Here is a 17,686-nt window from a genome sequence, read left to right as displayed (position 1 = left end):
GTCCTCAGATGTTTTGACCTTCAACTCACAGAAATCCTAACAGCTGGTAAACTGGCTGGGATTTCTGGGAGTTCTGGGCTAAAACATCTGGGGATCCACAGGTTGAGAACCACTGCCATTGAGCAAGCCTGTAAGAACTTGACTGTGAGCTCTCATGTTTGTCTCCACAACAAGCAGTTTGGCAATCCTGACACATTTTAACTGTTGGTTGAAATGAACTGCTGTGAACTGGCTAAATGGTTCTACTGCTTTAAAGTAGGGCTGGAACAATGTTTACAATGGACATGCAAGGAACCAGAGGGCATATCAACTACTCAAAAGCCTGTTAGAAGATACTGCCATTAGCTACACCAAATACAGAGGGTGTGTTTTTGCCCTCCTTCTAAGGTAAACGGGTTCCTACTCTGCCTGATTGCAGTCGGTTCCTTTTTTTTTTTTTGGTCTTGATTTACAATAACTTTTCCCCTTGCCTTTGGATGTACCTTGAACTCAAGGCCCAACCAGCATACTGCTCTCCTGTTGTCCATGAGTCCACTTCAGCTGAAAGCATCTCCTCTGGTCAGGAGAAAAAGAAAGGACAGAAGTTAAATAGCAACAATATCTCACAATAGTGAGTACTCCTGTTCATAGTTCTGGCCAAATCACAGGAAAATCTGGATGCATCTCCAGACACATGAAACACCTCAAACAAGAAAATCTGAGAGAGAGAAAGAGAGAGAGAGAGAACCTTCAAAAATTATCAACTATAGGATAGCCTAAATGTTGATGTTTTCTGCCTCCAACAAAGATAAAACACTTTCCTTGGACTAACTTTGGTACTTCAGTTTGACAGATTTTTACCTAGACCTTACCTAAAGGTTTTTCTTTCCAGATCCTAGCATAGTGTAGTGGTTTGAGTGTTGGATTATGACTCAGGTAGCCAGGATTTGAATCCGCACTCACCCACTGAAATTCACTGGGTGGCCTTGGGCAAGTCACAAGCCCTCTTTGAATAACTAATCCCAACAAAACCCTGTGATAGATTCACCATAAGGTCATCAACTTTAGCAATTTGAAGGCACGCAACAACAACAAACAGTAGAAAGAATCGATATCTAAGAAAAAAGCTACACACAACAACCACCATGAGCAAAATCATCTCATCACAGATGTAGCTCGCTATTTCAGACTACCAGGTGGCACAAATGTACAAAAAGGCAGTGGATGTCAGAGAGAGAAAGAGAGCGAGAGAAAAAAGAACTTTAGAAAATGGCAAAACATTTATAAAAAGATAATTTACATAATGAGGGCCAAGGGCAGTCAAGAAAATAACAAAATGAACAGATGATGTTTCCAGTGGTTGATGAAATCATTCTACATGGAAACATTTGATTATGAGGTGTTGATGTCAAAGCATTTAAACTAATTCATTTCTAGATTAAATGTATGCAAAATGACCATTTACAACCATTGCTAATTGCTGATAACACATCAAATTAGCATTGCTGAGTAGATCAAGACTTGCATTACACTGGGACATGCAATTAAGAACCATGAAGTTAGAGGAGATCCCAAGGGCCATCCAGACCAACTTCCTGAAATTCCTACTACTTTTGACCACATAGGAGTACAATAGAACAATTTGACATGTAAAGTCTCTCTCTCTCTCAGAACTCTCCCAGCTTCTCTCCATTTCATGTCGAGGTTCACCTTCCAGTTCTGCTGTGTGCTTTTTTAAACGTTGCTTTCACAATTTATATGCTAAATGAGAAGATGGCATAAGCTACCAAACATGTTTACCTTTATAGGTATAGACATCCAGCACCATCTTGCCTTTCCTCTGGTTGGTGGTCCACTCCAGCTGGGTGGGAGGGAAACTTCGGGACATTTCTGGGTCTTTTTCCATCTGCTGCATGGACATCAGGAGTTTTCGCTGGCAAATGCCATTATAGCTCTCCAGGCCATAGTCTGACACAAACCTGTGTTGTAAACCAAGCAAGCCAAAACATTCACTAAGTTTCTACAATGGTTCAAGGATAACAAAAATCCACCAAAACCCCAACAACACACTGCAAACAGAAGTCCTCTCTCCTTACTTTAGTAGAGGCTTCTCCAGAGCTGGAGAAGGGGCGAAGGTCCCCAGGAGGGTGGCCATCAGCGTCCATCCTCGCTGACACTGTTCTAAGTCCATATTCTTCCACACCTGAGAGACCACCTGGCACAGAAGGTCATTCCGCAGGGAAGGACTGGCCAGCCCTCGGCTTGCTATGTAATTGCCTAGTACTTCTTCTTGCCATGCCTCCAGGCCTTTATCACCAATGAAGCGTAGGATCTGTTTTGTTTAAAACCACAAGAATAACCAGCAAAGTGAATGTGCAAGGAAACCAATGCAGAGGTGTGCAAGGACACCAATAACAACAACAACAACAACATTTTATTTATGCCTAGTCTATCTCCTCGAAGGGACTAAGGGTGGCCTTCAACAAAATAAAACACACTGGCAAACATTCAATGCTGAGGATAACATATAATAATCCACACAATTAGGTAAAGGTAAAAGTTTTCCCCTGACATTAAGTCCAGTCGTATCCGGCTCTGGAGGTTGGCACTCATCTCCATTTCTAAGCCGAAGAGTCGGTGTTGTCTGTAGACACCTCCATGGTCATGTGACTGGCATGACTGCATGGAGCGCCATTACTTTCCTGCCAGAGCAGTACCTGTACTCATATTTGCATGCCTTTGAACTGCTAGGTTGGCCTAGCAGCAGGAACTCACCCCGCTCCCTGGCTTGGAACCACTGACCTTTCAGTCAGAAAGTTCAGCAACTCAGTGGTTTAATCCGCTGCACCACCTTAAAAATGTGGCTAAAATTATTGGAGTGAAGATGGCAAACAGCAGATTAAACAAAGGTTTACCATGCAGATGTATGCAAGGAAATTAATGCAGAGATGTATTTCTCCAGAACTTCAGGTTTCTCTCCTTTCATTGCTTTCATACAGAAGGCCATTGCTACTTTTACAAATAATATATTTATGCTTTCATTTATATGAAAATAAAACTGACATTACCCTCCACCAGCATTGTCACTCTCATGTGCTTGGAGTGGAGCCTATTCTTTTAAAAACTGCATTGTGTTCAAAGTATCTTTATTTGTCATTAATGAATAAGTGTGCATCACATTGTAACCATATGTCTGAAAACATCAACATATTATTTTTATAAAAGGCAGCCAGACTCCGGTGTATGTGTGTGAGCTCTGCATGAAAACATATTGCTTGACCACTGCACTAGACCATTCTAGGAACTATTTTCTCCATTTATGTAAGAAGGTTAGCCAGACTTATTCTCCACCACAAAGATGCCCTTAACCAGAGCTTACAACACTTCTGTTCTCAGAATCCACTGGCTAGAGGCTCCCATGAGTAAACAGTAGTTTTACAAAGTTCTGCCCAAGATTAGGGACCAAGGCATTGCCACATCCTATTGCTGGAGGCCAAGGGTTAATCTAGATATGAGGGACTCGCTGCAATTAATCTGTTTTCATGACAATATTTCCTCAGATATACAGTGCTTCACCTATTAGATTTGCAAATTGTGCTTCTGCTTATCTGTAAGTGATCATTTGCAAAACAAAGTACACTCAATACAAGTTAAGTAGCAAAGAAAAATCATGGGCCACTGACAATAGATGTCTTTGACCACTTGGGGGAGTGGCTCTGCCAAAAATGTTATGAGAATATAATCTATTGTTGAAGGCTTTCATGGCCGGAATCACTGGGTTTTTGTGGCTCTATGGCCATTCTCTCCTGACATTTCGCCTGCATTTATGGCAAGCATACTCAGAGGTAGTGAGGTCTGTTGGCACTAGGAAATTGGGTTTATATATTTGTGGAAAGACCAGGGTGGGACAAAGGACTCTTGTCTGCTGGAGCTAGGTGTGAATGTTTCAACTGGCCACCTTGATTAGCATTTGATAGCCTGGAAGTGCCTGGAGCAATCTTTTATTGAGAGGTGATTAGATGTCCCTGATTGCTTTCCCTCTGCTGTTTTGCGGTTTTAATTTTAGAGGTTTTTAATACTGGTAGCCAGATTTTGTTCATTTTCATGGTTTCTTCCTTTCTGTTGAAATTGTTCACATGCTTGTGGATTTCAATGGTTTCTCTGTGTAGCCTGACATGGTGGTTGTGAGAGTGGTCCAGCATTTCTATGTTCTCAAATAATATGCTGTGTCCAGGTTGGTTCATCAGGTGCTCTGCTATGTCTGACTTCTCTGGTTGAAGTCCAAACACCCAATTCACCATGGAAAAAGAAAATGAAGGAGGACTACCTTTTCTAGATGTCCTAGTCATCTGTAAACCAGATCAACAATTGGGTCACACCGTTTACAGAAAACCCACACACACAGATATCTACATAAAAACTTCAACCATCACCCAAGTAAAAAAAGAAACACCATTAAAGCCTTGGCAGACCATGCAAAAAGAATCTGCGAACCCCACCTCCTCCAAGATGAACTGAACCACCTCAACTGGGCTCTCCAGGCCAATGGATATTACACCTCAGACATCAGAAGAGCTGCAAGACCAAGAACAAGCCACGAGAGTAAAGATGAAGACCCACCCAGAGGAAAAGTGTTCCTGCCATACATCAAGGGAACCACTGACCGCATAGGGAAGCTGATGAGGAAACACAACATACAATCTACAGACCCACCAAGAAAATCCAACAAATGCTACGTTCAGCAAAAGACAAGAGGGATCCTCTCACTTCTGCAGGAGTCTACCATATACCATGCAGCTGTGGACAAGTCTACATAGGGACCACCAAACGCAGCATTGCCCAAACACAAATCAAGGGACATGAAAGGCACTGCAGACTACTGCAACCAGAGAAGAAACCTACAACAACACAGAATATAATCTGTTTTAAACCTTAGCCTGCTCATTGGGGATTGGATTATGATTCAGAAGACCAGATTTGATTCCCTGCTCAGCTATGGAAAACTACTGGATGGTCCTGGGTGAATCCTACATTTTCCACCCCAGAAAACCCTGTGATAGGGTTGCCATAACTCAGAAACAACTTGAAGGCACACAAAAACACCAACAAATTGTTCCAGTTTTTACAAAATAGATTCACCATGAGATTCCAATTCAGATCAATATACAAGAAGAATACAATGTACAAGAAAAAGCATTAAAATCAATGTCTTCAAAAGAAGTTTCCTCTAACCATTAATGAAAAAATGCTTCCTTCTCCAAGAACATGTGGTCTCTTCCAACCCTAGGTTTCGATGATTCTATTAAGTAGGGAGGGGTGTGGTATAAACTCAGACATGAATCATAAACTTGCTCTTATCACTATAGCCTTGACCTTTCTCCTTCCGTCATGTCGCTTTCCTCCCTGATCATTGGCTCTCACACTGATCACGTCATACAATGTTCTGCTTTCTATTCTTGGACTCTATAAATCGGTATGAAAATTGTTAGACAGGTACACTCTACCAAAGTGCTTCTCTAAAGAATCAAAGAGTCAGAAATGGGTTGTGATAACTTCTCAATCACTCCTTATTAGCACTTCTGGGTGAACCTTTATGAATAGGTAAATAGTTTTTTCCTGTTGGGAAGGTAGCGGCACGCCATGCAGTCATGCTGGCCACATGACCTTCGGATATGTCTACGAACAACACTGGCTCTTCAGCTTAGAAATAGACATGAGCACCAACCCCCAGAGTCATATATGACTGGACGTAATGTCAGGGGAAAACCTTTACCTTTTCCCTTAAATAGTTTTTTTTTTAAATGTAATGATCTCTCGTATGATTCTATATCAAGTGACCTAAAATCACACATCACCCTTGGCAACCTGGCAAAAGAATTTAATGAGATAGACAAGAATACTCCAAAAGCAGTCAAGAGTGTATGGGGAAATGTCAGCAAGACAGACTCCATCATTTGGGAGATCATTCTTGTCCCATAGGTTTGAAGTCTGCTCCCTGGTTCCATTGCTTCTGTTTTCATTGTTAACTCTGAACAACATTCAGCAGGGAGAAAGAAACAAAAAAGACTGGCAGGCTGCAAGTTACGTTATTCTGCTGTACTCCTTCAGTGTGAGGAGGTGCCTGGCTAAAGAAATGCCTGGTTCTGCATTTCACCTGAAAAAGCTACTGAATGAAGGCAGAAGACAGAAGGACAGTTCCTTTCATTCAGAAGGACAGTTCTTTTCGTTCCTGAATGACAGAGCAGCCCATATTGTTATGTCAAGAACACTACTCTAAAAAGTGAAAATTTATTCAGAAGCTGTCTTCTGAAGAAACACGTGCACATATCAATTTGGATGTGCTTTTTCAGAGTCCACTACTAGCTACCCCAAATTGGGACCAGCAAGATATCCTGGACTATGATGGATGCCCAGGATTGTACTCCATGTATCCGTACCCTGGAGAAAGCTGGTGTAAACATATATGGTTTTTTTCACTATTGTCTTTGGTCAAAGGATTAGTTTTGGCATGTGTCAAGATTTTGGAAAAAGAATTCAAAGATATTTAAAAACTAGCTTAACAGAAGCAAAACTGGAATGACTGTACACACTGTGAGCTGGGCAGTGACTTAACTTTGAAAGTACATTAAGTCCTCATGCGTGTATATATATGTGAGTTTCCTCATCTATTTTCATTGACCTAGCTGCTTATTCTTTCCTTCCCCTCTTACCACTTTGTTGAGCTGCAGAGCAGTTTGCCTCTGCTCACCATCCAGTCGGGTCAAAGGTTGTTTCAAAGGTTGTCCAAGGTCAGGCAAACCCATTTCCTACAATGAATCAAAGGAAAAAAAAATAAATGTTCTTAGATGGTGTTTAGGCACTCTGAGTGCACTGTCATTGCTATGGTGTGTGTGTATCTGTATGTGTGCATGTGTGTGCATGTGTGTGCATGTGTAAATAGAGAGAGAGAGAGAGAGAGAGAGAGAGAGAGAGAGAGAGATAGTGGCATTTATGTATTTGGGCATTTATAATCCCATGCGATCTTTAGCACGACAGCTCTTTTGGCAGTGAATTCTAAGTATCTCATCAAACTACATATCCAGGGATTGTGTAGTATGGAGCCATGGCAGTTAAAACTGCTATAATTGTGCAGTGTGAATGCCCCTTTGATTTTTACAGTCTTGTCTTTGAGCTATCATGAGGAAAAGGGATTTTTCTCTTCAAACTCTCAAGTGGACCTCTACAGATGAAATAATGGTGCTAAGCTTCACGGAAAACAGCCTCTAAGCTACTGGAGAGCAAATGGCTATAGAAGAAGGATTAATTACATCTGTTTATTGAAATGCATCTAAATGTCCTTTCATGAGATTTGGAAGTCATTCCCTCTTCCTCAAAAATTTCTTCTAAAAAATCCTGCATGAACAGCCCTCTCAGAATCAGATTCTGATGCCTGGAAGCAAGAGAAAAAGCATGAAGACAGCAATGTTGACAGCCAAAAATGGAAGGGAAAAGCATCCAGAAGTACCATGAGTTGGAGGATGAGGAAGGAGGAACAATCAAGTCCATTAATCAACATACCCATGGTTATAGTCCTTTTACGGAGGGGGGGGGGGATCTACTTAGAGCAGGTGTGTTTGGAGCAATTGGACTACAACTCCAGATAGCATGATTTGAATCCCTGTTTGGCCATGAAACCTACTAGATCACCCAAGACAAGTCACACTCTTTCAGCCTTAGAGGAAAGCAATGGCAAACCTCTTCTGAACAAAATCTGCAAAGAAAAGCCTGTGATAGGTTTGCCTTAGGGTTGCCATAGGTTGGAAACAGCTTGAAGGCACAACGATAACAACAACAACAACAACAACAACAACAACAACAACAACACGCCTCTGTTTTCTCTGACAACAAATTCTTACCTGGAAATGGGACCTCATAAAAGTAGAGAAGGGAAAACTGTTGATATCAGGAGGCAAAGAAAGATCAAACTTGGCTTTGACCTCTGGAGGGGAAACTTCTGTTACCTTGTTTGTCTGAGCATGGTGGTGACCTACAAAAGAGCACAGGGAGGAGGGAATAGTATTAGCTTTGACCAAGAGGCAACTCTCGCTCCATGTATTGCTGGAGTCTTCCTTGAAGGATCTTGAGCATTATCTTACTGGCATGAGAAATAAGGGCCACTGTACAGAAGTTGGAGCAGTCTTTCGCATTTCCCTTTTTTGGTATGGGGATATAAGTTGATTTTTTCCAGTCTGATGGCCATTCTTGTATTTTCCATATTTGCTGGCATATGGCATGCATCACCTTGACAGCATCATCTTTTAAGATTTTAAACAGTTCAGCTGGGATCCAGTCGTCTCCTGCTGCTTTGTTGTTAGCAATGCTTCTTAAGGCCCAATCAGCCTCACTCCTCAGGATATCTGGTTCTAATTCATTCACCACACTGTCAAAACTATCCTCGATATTATTATCCTTCCTATACAGATCTTCTGTATCTTCTGTTCTGTATACAGATCTTCTGCAAGGAAGACTCCAGCAATACATGGAGCGAGAGTTGCCAGATGTTCAAGCTGGGTTTAGAAAAGGCAGAGGAACGAGAGACCAGATTGCCAATATCCGCTGGATAATGGAGAAAGGCAGAGAGTTTCAGAAAAACATCTATTTCTGCTTCATTGACTATTCTAAAGCCTTTGACTGTGTGAATAATTTGTGGCAAGTTCTTGGTGGGATGGGCATACCAAGCCACCTTGTCTCTCTCCTGAGGAATCTGTACAAGGACCAAGTAGCAACAGTCAGAACTGACCACGGAACAACAGGCTGGTTCAAGATTGGGAAAGGCGTACGGCAAGGCTGCATACTCTCACCCAACCTTTTTAACGTGTATGCAGAACACATCATGCGATGTGCAGGGCTGGATGAATGCAAAGCTGGGGTGAAAATTGCTGGAAGAAACATTAACAACCTCAGATATGCAGATGATACCACTCTGATGGCCGAAAGCGAGGAGGAGCTGAGGAGCCTTCTAATCAAGGTGAAAGAAGGAAGTGCAAAAGCCGGGTTGCAGCTAAACATAAAAAAAACCAAGATTATGGCAACAAGAATGATTGACAACTGGAAAATAGAGGGAGAAAATGTGGAGGCCGTGACAGACTTTGTATTTCTAGGTGCAAAGATTACGGCAGATGCAGACTGTAGCCAGGAAATCAGAAGACGCTTACTTCTTGGGAGGAGAGCAATGTCCAGTCTCGATAAAATAGTAAAGAGTAGAGACATCACACTGGCAACAAAGATCCGCCTAGTCAAAGCCATGGTATTCCCTGTAGTAACCTATGGATGTGAGTGCTGGACCTTAGGGAAGGCTGAGCGAAGGAAGATCGATGCTTTTGAACTGTGGTGTTGGAGGAAAGTTCTGAGAGTGCCTTGGACTGCAAGAAGATCCAACCAGTCCATCCTCCAGGAAATAAAGCCCGACTGCTCATTGGAGGGAAGGATACTAGAGACAAAGTTGAAGTACTTTGGCCACATCATGAGGAGACAGCAAAGCCTAGAGAAGACAATTATGCTGGGGAAAGTGGAAGGCAAAAGGAAGAGGGGCCGACCAAGGGCAAGATGGATGGATGGCATCCTTGAAGTGACTGGACTGACCTTGAAGGAGCTGGGGGTGGTGACGGCCGACAGGGAGCTCTGGTGTGGGCTGGTCCATGAGGTCACGAGGAGTCGGAAACGACTGAATGAATGAACAACAACAAAGACCAAGAGGCGCATCCCTTGCTTTGGCTTGTGGTAAATGTGTGGACAGCATAGGATTGGACGGTATTTAATATCTTGTAACTACTTTCTGCATGCCTCCCTAGAGACAATTAGGCAGAAAAAACCTTGAAGACATGCTGCAGGGAAAGTCACCGCTGGCCCTATATAACAAATGGCCTTCTCCAATGAAACACAGATTAGTGAACAGTGTTGATATGCTTGGAAGCAGCAAGTGGTGATCAAGAGTCATCAGAGTGATAAGTGAACAGAATAGCCTGCAGCATAATCCAATCACAAAATACACATATCTGCATGCCTCTGAACAAGCATAATAAATTAACATTGGGCACCATTGTCTTGTAAAAGCCTAATAAAGAAAAGGTCTGCTATGCTTTTGGCTGCCTGAACACTTAGGTCTTGTTCATTGTCAGTGTAGAGATATTTTCTTTAACATGTTCTTAAGCAATAGATAGTGATGTCTAATCATGGCAGCGGAATTTCTGTTTCAAATGGCCTCCTTCTATCAAGATGCACCTTTTCCAGGGAATCGAGTAGTAAAATAGAAGCACCTGAGCAGTCCAGCAAGATGCATTCAATATATAGAATGACTCATCTGTGTTCTTACAAGGTGGAAGTATTTCTCTAAGGCAAGGGAGGCGAGTCACTGGGAATGATGTCAAGAGTGTGGCCACATCCCTAATATGAGCAATTCCAGTGCCAAGTGGCTAGTGGCACATTTTCTAGTTAAAACTTTGACCAGTTAATACTTTGATGACAGAAAACAGCAGGTTTGCCTCTCCCTGCTGGACTCCAATATATGGGGAGAGTGAGAAAATGATCTGGATGGGAGATTTCAAGGGCAAGGTGAGTTTTCTGGGATGGAAGTTTCCCACTGATGCTCGTATAATGTAGTAACTATGCTGTCTCCTTCCTTTTAACTATGGCTAAAAGCAAAACAAAATACATAATGAAAAACATTTAGCTATAGGCATAAAAGATGAAAGATCACATTTATCTTAATTCCTATGTTTCCTTTTTAAGAGACTGTATCCTGCTCAAATCTATCCAGTCTTTTGTCAAATGAGTCTTTCATTGCAATCCAGAGTTGCGAGTTGTGTACATGACTGGCCAAACATTGCTGCTCCCATTAGGTGGCTGAGAGGAACAGACATATTTAGTTATGGACTTTTCTCTGATGGCGCATCAGGTTAAACACTGAGCTGCTGAACTTGCTGACCGAAAGGTCAGCAGTTTGAATCCGTGGAGCGGGATGTGCTCCTACTGTTAGACCTAGCTTCTGCCAACCTAGTAGTTCAAAAACAAATGTCAGTAGGTACCGCTTCTGTGGGAAGGTAATGGCACTCCATGCAGTCATTCTGACCACATGACCTTTGCTCTTTGGCTTAGAAATGGAGATGAGCACCACCCCCCAGAGTCAAACATGACTAGACTTAATGTCAGGGAAAACCTTTACCTTTACCTCCTCTCTATATAAATCATGGTTGAGAGAAGCAAGGAGTAGTGTCATATTTGTAGTTAGGGTAGATGAAAGCAAGAATTATGTCAAAATAGTAAAGCAAACATTTACATGCCCAACTTTATTTAGAAAAACAAAATAAAGAAGAAAATAGTCAGGGAAGGTGGGAGATCTAAGACCCTTTTTCAGACAGCCAAACGTCTTGCTGTGGAGGCTTGCCATAGAATAGGAGTGGGAATCATACTGCCCTCCATGTGTCATTCAAATGTAATACCCAGCAGGCTTGGTTGACACAGCCAATGATGAAGAATACAGGGAATTGCTTTCCAACAATATTTACATGGCTGCAGGATTCCCATCCTACCATAAAATAATAAAATACAAATACACAAATTGGCTGGTGTTAACTAAACCATTTTAAGAAATTGCTATATAAATAGCCGTGAGCTTACTCAAACACAACATATCTCCTCTGAGAAAGAACAACTATTCAGGCATAAATTATACAGGCATTCATCTCCCAAAGAATTTGCAATGCAAATTAGACATTTTAAAAGGTGGGGGGGGGGGAGATATGTGGTAAGGAAATGAATAAATGCAACCATGTTTTAAAATGAGGTTACAAGTGGGAAGGAGGCTCATTACAGCAATGAGCAGGGTCAAAAGCAAAATTTGAATTTCCAATAATTCGGCTGTGGAACAAGCATTACAACCTTTCTGAATGGAGAAGAACATAGAAATGCTGGAGGTTATCAAACAATAGTTCCACTAGGAAAGCAATGTGGTTAGCTGGACTTTAGTTTCAATGCCTGGGCTTTCCCATCCCTCTCCTCAAATAATATATATGAGAGCCCTTCCATACAGCCATATAACCCAGTTCAATGTGGATTTTATACAAGTGTGTGGAAGGGATTTCAGAGGTAAAAATATGGACCCTTGGGGAGATAGGATGGCATATAAATAAAGATGATGATGATGATGATGATGATGATGATTATTATTATTGTTATTATTATTATTATTATTCACCTTCAGCCAAGTGGAGCTGGGCTGCAAGATCAGCAGGGATTTCCAGCCTTCGGACATCCTAAGGAGAAAAGATTCAGACATCATCCTTAAAAGCAAGGTATGGGTTGTTTCAGTTCTTTCTCTCTCCTGACCCCCATATGTAGGATTCATTTCATGATTTTTAAAAGTTATATGTATTGTATCTTTTTGATGGCCAACATATATTAGCTTTATAATCTGATCATTAGAAGTTTCCCCTTTCTCCTGCTATGGTGCTGCCCTTGTCCATGGGATTATACACAATGCATAAGGAAAAAGAAATTGAAAAATACAGCACCTATCCTGATGTATCTAGAATTTCAAAAGAAAAAAAAAGATTAGGGAAGAGGGGCAGTGAAAAAATATGAAGCTTCAAAACTGGGAAAGATAATTAGGGATAAATGGGGGTAAATTAAGATACAGCATTTGTTTTGGTTGAGGATGAGAAGAATGGAATGACAGTTAAATGACTACATATGACTAACAACCAATAGTAGATCCTTTGCTACATATCTTAACTGCGGACCCTTCTACACTGCCATATAATCCAGATATCAAATCAGATAATCCACATTATATGAGTCTACATTGCCATCTAACCCAGTTCAAAGCCAATAATCTGGATTTTATATGGCAGTGTAGAGGGGCCATAAAAGCTCCTTTTCACCACCCAGTTGGTCCTCTTCCTCCTTGTTCTCTATCCTTTTTTAAACATTCCTTGACCTGGGAGAGTGGCAAAGGAATGGAGACATACAGATTTTTAGACACACAGCCACACAGCCCAATATCCCAGAATATCAAAGCAGAAAATCCCACAATATCTGCTTCGAGCTGGGTTATTTGTGTCCACACACAGATAATATGGGATTTTCTGCCTTGATATTCAGGGATATAGGGCTGTGTGGAAGGGCCCTCAGCTGTATGAGTACAAGGTTTGGACTGGGGGAAAATGGGATATTTCTCAGCTAGTTGCTTGTGCTTTCTTTGCAATAGGCAAAGTAGCAGCAGCTCAATCTAGAATGTGTGAACAGTACAACAGAGAGAGACCCCTTCTACACTGCTACCTAAAATCCAGATTATCTGTTTTGAACTGGATTATATGGCAGTGTACTCACATAATCCAGCTCTAATAAAATAATCTGGATTATTTGGCAGTGTAGATCCAGATAGAAAGGGAAAAATGAATTAGCCTTCCTCTTAAAGTATCCCCAACATTGTTACAATGTGTTACAAAAGCACACAGGTATACATTTGTCCACCAAATAGAAATCATAAGAAAAGCAGAGACTAGTGAAAGAAAGAAAAAAAAATCATCCCTGGATTCATTTTGGAAGTAGCTTTCAAATAGTCTGTACAGGGTGCAAAATATTTTTATCTATTTATACATAACATACCTGATCTGTTTCATTTCACAAGTTCATATTGTTAATTTTGAATAAAAACTTTGATGAAAAATGTTCAACTGCTCTTCTTTTTTGTGGCGTAGAGATCTATATTTATTCTTTCCATGTTATTCCTGCTTCTGATGTCACATTTTCTGTTCAAGACGCAATGCTCAAGAACACATCTAGTTTGTTAACTGAGGTATACCTATATTTTGCTCTTAAGTATCCAGCCACCAACACCATTGCTTGGAATTTTTGCCACATTGAAAAAAAAAACCAAAAAATCACAAACCACTGTAAGTGACAGCAAAATGTGGTCTGTAAAACCAGCCCTTGTCCTCTAAATCCCAGTTCCACAGTACAGGTATTAGAAAATGGTAGCTGCCTGAGCCATCCAAATGGCTAGAAAGAGAGCACTGGGTTAGAAAGCAAGTTTTTTCCCCCTAAAACGCAAACAATATACATTTCTATGCTAATGACTTCCACATTTAAACTAAGAAGTCTAAGTTTAGGAGTTAGGCTTGCTTTGGGTTGCTGTGAGTTTTCCAGGCTGCATTGCCATGTTCTAGAAGCATTTTCTCCTGACATTTCACCCACATGTATGGCAGGCATATTCAGATATTATGAGGTCTGATGGAAACTAGGAAAGTGGGGTTTATATATCTGTGGAATGTCCAAGGTGGGAGAAAGAACTCCTGTCTGCTTGAGGCAAGTGTGAATGTTGCAATTGGCCAGCTTGATTAGCATTTAATGACCTTGCAGTTTCAAAGCCTAGCTGGTTGCTGCCTGGTGGGATCCTTTGCTAGAGAGGTGTTAGCTGGCCCTGATTGTTTCATGTCAGAAATTCCCCTAATATTTAAGCATTGCTTTTTATTTACTGTCCTGAATTTCAAGTTTTTTTTAATACTGATGGCCAGATTTTATTCATTTTCAAAATTTCTGTTGAAATCGTTCACATGTTTTCATGGATTTCCATGGCTTCTCTGTGTAGTCTGACACGGTAACCTGGCAGATAGTGCAAAAAGAAACTCACAGCAGCCCAGTGATTCCAGCCATGAAAGCCTTCAACAACACATTGGTTTGCTAGTGTTACATAATATGTTAGTGGCCCGTGTCTTGTTCTGGCTATTACAATTTTTAAGAAACAGGCTCCTGAGCTTTACCCTGAAAGATAGTTACAAGAACACAATATGCCTGGTAGAAAAACTCTAAAATCGCAAGGGATTTCAGCATAGTGGTTATTTCTCAAAACCACTTAGGGCAGACATGGGCAAACTTCAGCCCTCCAGGTGTTTTGGACTTCAACTCCCACAATTCCTAACAGCCTACCGGCTGTTAGGAATTGTGGGAGTTGAAATTCAAGACACCTGGAGGGCCGAAGTTTGCCCATGCCTGACTTAGGGAAATGGAATGAGCTGCAAGCAGAAAGTTGGTAGATTTTGTCACTGAAAAACCAGCTCGCCGTATTCTGCTTTTTATAAGTACTCACGAACTTCGAAGTCTTGCTAAAACAAAATGTCGATGTACAAAGACTAGCAAGTCCCATTGAAAGTTATTTGCTGTATGTGCTCTTACTCAGTAACATAAACAACTTCCAAATTCATTTTGTATTCACAAAAATGACCAGGTATTGCCAGATGATACCACATATTTTACTGATGCCACATACCATTTTGAGGCCCCTCCTGTTCCGCTCAGCACCTTTGGCCAGTGACTCAGTTTTCTGCCAACTTTCCTCACACTTCTGTGATCAAAAAGTGAAGGAGAGACAAATCATGGAGGAACACAAGGTGACTGTCTACATCCAAAGCGAGCTAGTTGGCTGGTTGCCCCCCTCTTTGAGAAAAGAAATCACAGCCCTGTGAAAAGGAGATCTTGTTTTATGGGAAATCATGCAAATTTCCACACCATATACAAATACAGTCTAAAGGACATCGGCACTGATCCCCACCTAATTTGAAAGCATGACTCTCCTTTGGCATATGTACACATGTAAAACAAAACCAGGCACATCTTGCATACATATTAGGGCATGTAGGGCTGTTAGGAGGTAAGGCAGCTAAGGAATGAGCTCTTATGTTTTAAGATGGCCTTCCCAGAACTTGAAAATGTTACATGTTTTGGATCTCTTACAGTGCATCTACACTATAGGATGAATGCAGTTTGCCATCACTAACTGCCATGGTTCCTTTCTAGGGAATCCAATTCTAGCCTCCTCTGCCAAAGAATGTTGGTCACTCACTCACCAAACTACAAATCTCAAGATTCATTAGTCATTGAGCTATGGCTACTGTTAAAGAGACAGTACTATGATTCTATAGGACTGGAATGTGCTCGGAAAACATCTTCACCTCTTTTTTGCTCTAATCTTCTAGCTATTGAGAAAATTTAAACTAGCACATTTAGAAGATAACCTAACAATCTGAATGAATCTTTCGCTCGAGGACAAATGGGGCCATAAGCCAGAATCCAATTGATGCTGTACAGCAATCGTCTGGGAAGACAGGCAAAATCTAAACCCCCATTATTTTTACTTCCTCCATGGCTGCTGTGCCCTGCAATCCTTTCCCTTCTGCCACCACGCACCGTCTATACTGGCAAAATGATGCCAGCATAGTACTGTTTGTTTGTTTTTTCCCCATTTGATAGACAAAACTATTAGCCAGACTTCACAGAGAGGTACTCACTTGTTTGTTGTTCTCTGATCTAAAGTTTGTCTTTGTCTTTTCCTCCTCCCTGAGCCCAGCTGCGTGCTTGCCAGGAAAAAAGGTGCTAGTGAGAGCTACAGAGGTGATGGGCTGGTCTAAGAGTCAGTGGGTGCTAAAGTCCGCCCAAAGGCAGGGTGGCAAGGGAAGGAGAGGGAGGCTCAGCAATTCTAACAGTGAACTTTGAGACCTTTTATTGTCATTCCTTCCCTAAGAGCTGAATGCTAATAATGTAAATAACAGATGGGTGAAATGATGAAGCTAAAGCACAGCTTTGTGGTGGCTCCTGAGAGGAAGAGAAGCTATTGAAACCGGGAAGAATGGCAGCAGAGCCCCTGCCCAGCTCAGGCAGAAGAGCACAGTGGAGGAGGGAGCCTTGACCACCATGCAGAATTTCCTTGGGACATGTCTAGGGAAAAAGGTCTGTTGGCTGGCAGTTCAGAAAGCCACAATAACGTGTTTGTGGTTCCTCTTACTTTCTTACATATCTGGACTGGAAGGAATGCCAAGAACAAGGCAGAATCTTTTGGCATAGGAGAGTCATCTTTGCATGTTCCCATTCCTTGCACCATTGAATCAATGAATCGAGACAACCTTCATTCACTAACCATGTAACTTCATTGCCATCATGTGCCTTTTAGTCACTTCCAACTTATAACACTAAGCTAGTGCATCTACAATGATTTTATTGGCATGGTTTATTCAAAAAGGGTTGGTCTTGGTCAGAGGCGGCCCTAGGTAATTTTCAACGGTAAGCAAACCAACCAATCACTGATATATATTTTCTGTTCGTCGTGGGAGTTCTGTGTGCCATATTTGGTTCAGTTCCATAATTGGTGGAGTTCAGAATGCCCTTTGATTGTAGGTGAACTATACATCCCAGTAACTACAACTCGCATATGTCAAGGTCTATTTTCCCCCAAGAGCGCCTCAAGAGCGCCCCTGGGCAAAATCAACTATACTGCAAATGCTTACTGCAAATGTGTAATGTGTTGAGCCGCCCCTGGTCTTGGTTTCCCACTGAGGGAATATATCACTTGGTGGGTTTCCAAGACTGAGCAAGGATTCAAACCCTAGTGCTCAAACATTACATCATACTGCTTCTCTTCATATGGCTTACAGGTCTCAACACTCAAGCTCTATTGGACAGTATATGGAAGGTAGAATAGAAGAGGCATAGTAAGTTCTACTTGCCACTTTCACAGCCACAAAGCAGCCACAACAAAAGATCTTTGACAGTTTTCAGAATGACTTATGCCACCTACACTCTAGCCCAGAATGTCTCAAACTGTGCTCCTCCAGATGTTTTGGACTTCAGCTCCCACAATTCCTATCAGCTGGTAAGCTGGCTAAGGTTTCTGGGAGCT

General features: G+C 41.6%; 1 protein-coding gene across 1 annotated transcript in view; it reads right to left on the bottom strand.

Moving 5' to 3' along the window:
* Positions 1-17,686, bottom strand: part of MYO15B (myosin XVB) — a 100,864-nt gene that overhangs the window by 42,997 nt on the left and 40,181 nt on the right. Inside the window, exons 16-21 of the mRNA XM_067464812.1 lie at positions 12,212-12,269; positions 7,875-8,005; positions 6,690-6,785; positions 2,076-2,311; positions 1,780-1,958; positions 483-555 (exon numbers count right to left, since the gene is read on the bottom strand). Of these exons, the coding sequence (XP_067320913.1) occupies positions 483-555; positions 1,780-1,958; positions 2,076-2,311; positions 6,690-6,785; positions 7,875-8,005; positions 12,212-12,269 (773 nt within the window). The remainder of the gene's footprint in view (positions 1-482; positions 556-1,779; positions 1,959-2,075; positions 2,312-6,689; positions 6,786-7,874; positions 8,006-12,211; positions 12,270-17,686) is intronic.

This window comes from Anolis sagrei, chromosome 2 (assembly GCF_037176765.1).
Source record: "Anolis sagrei isolate rAnoSag1 chromosome 2, rAnoSag1.mat, whole genome shotgun sequence".
NCBI lineage: Eukaryota > Metazoa > Chordata > Lepidosauria > Squamata > Dactyloidae > Anolis > Anolis sagrei.
This window is presented reverse-complemented; position numbering and strand designations above follow the sequence as displayed.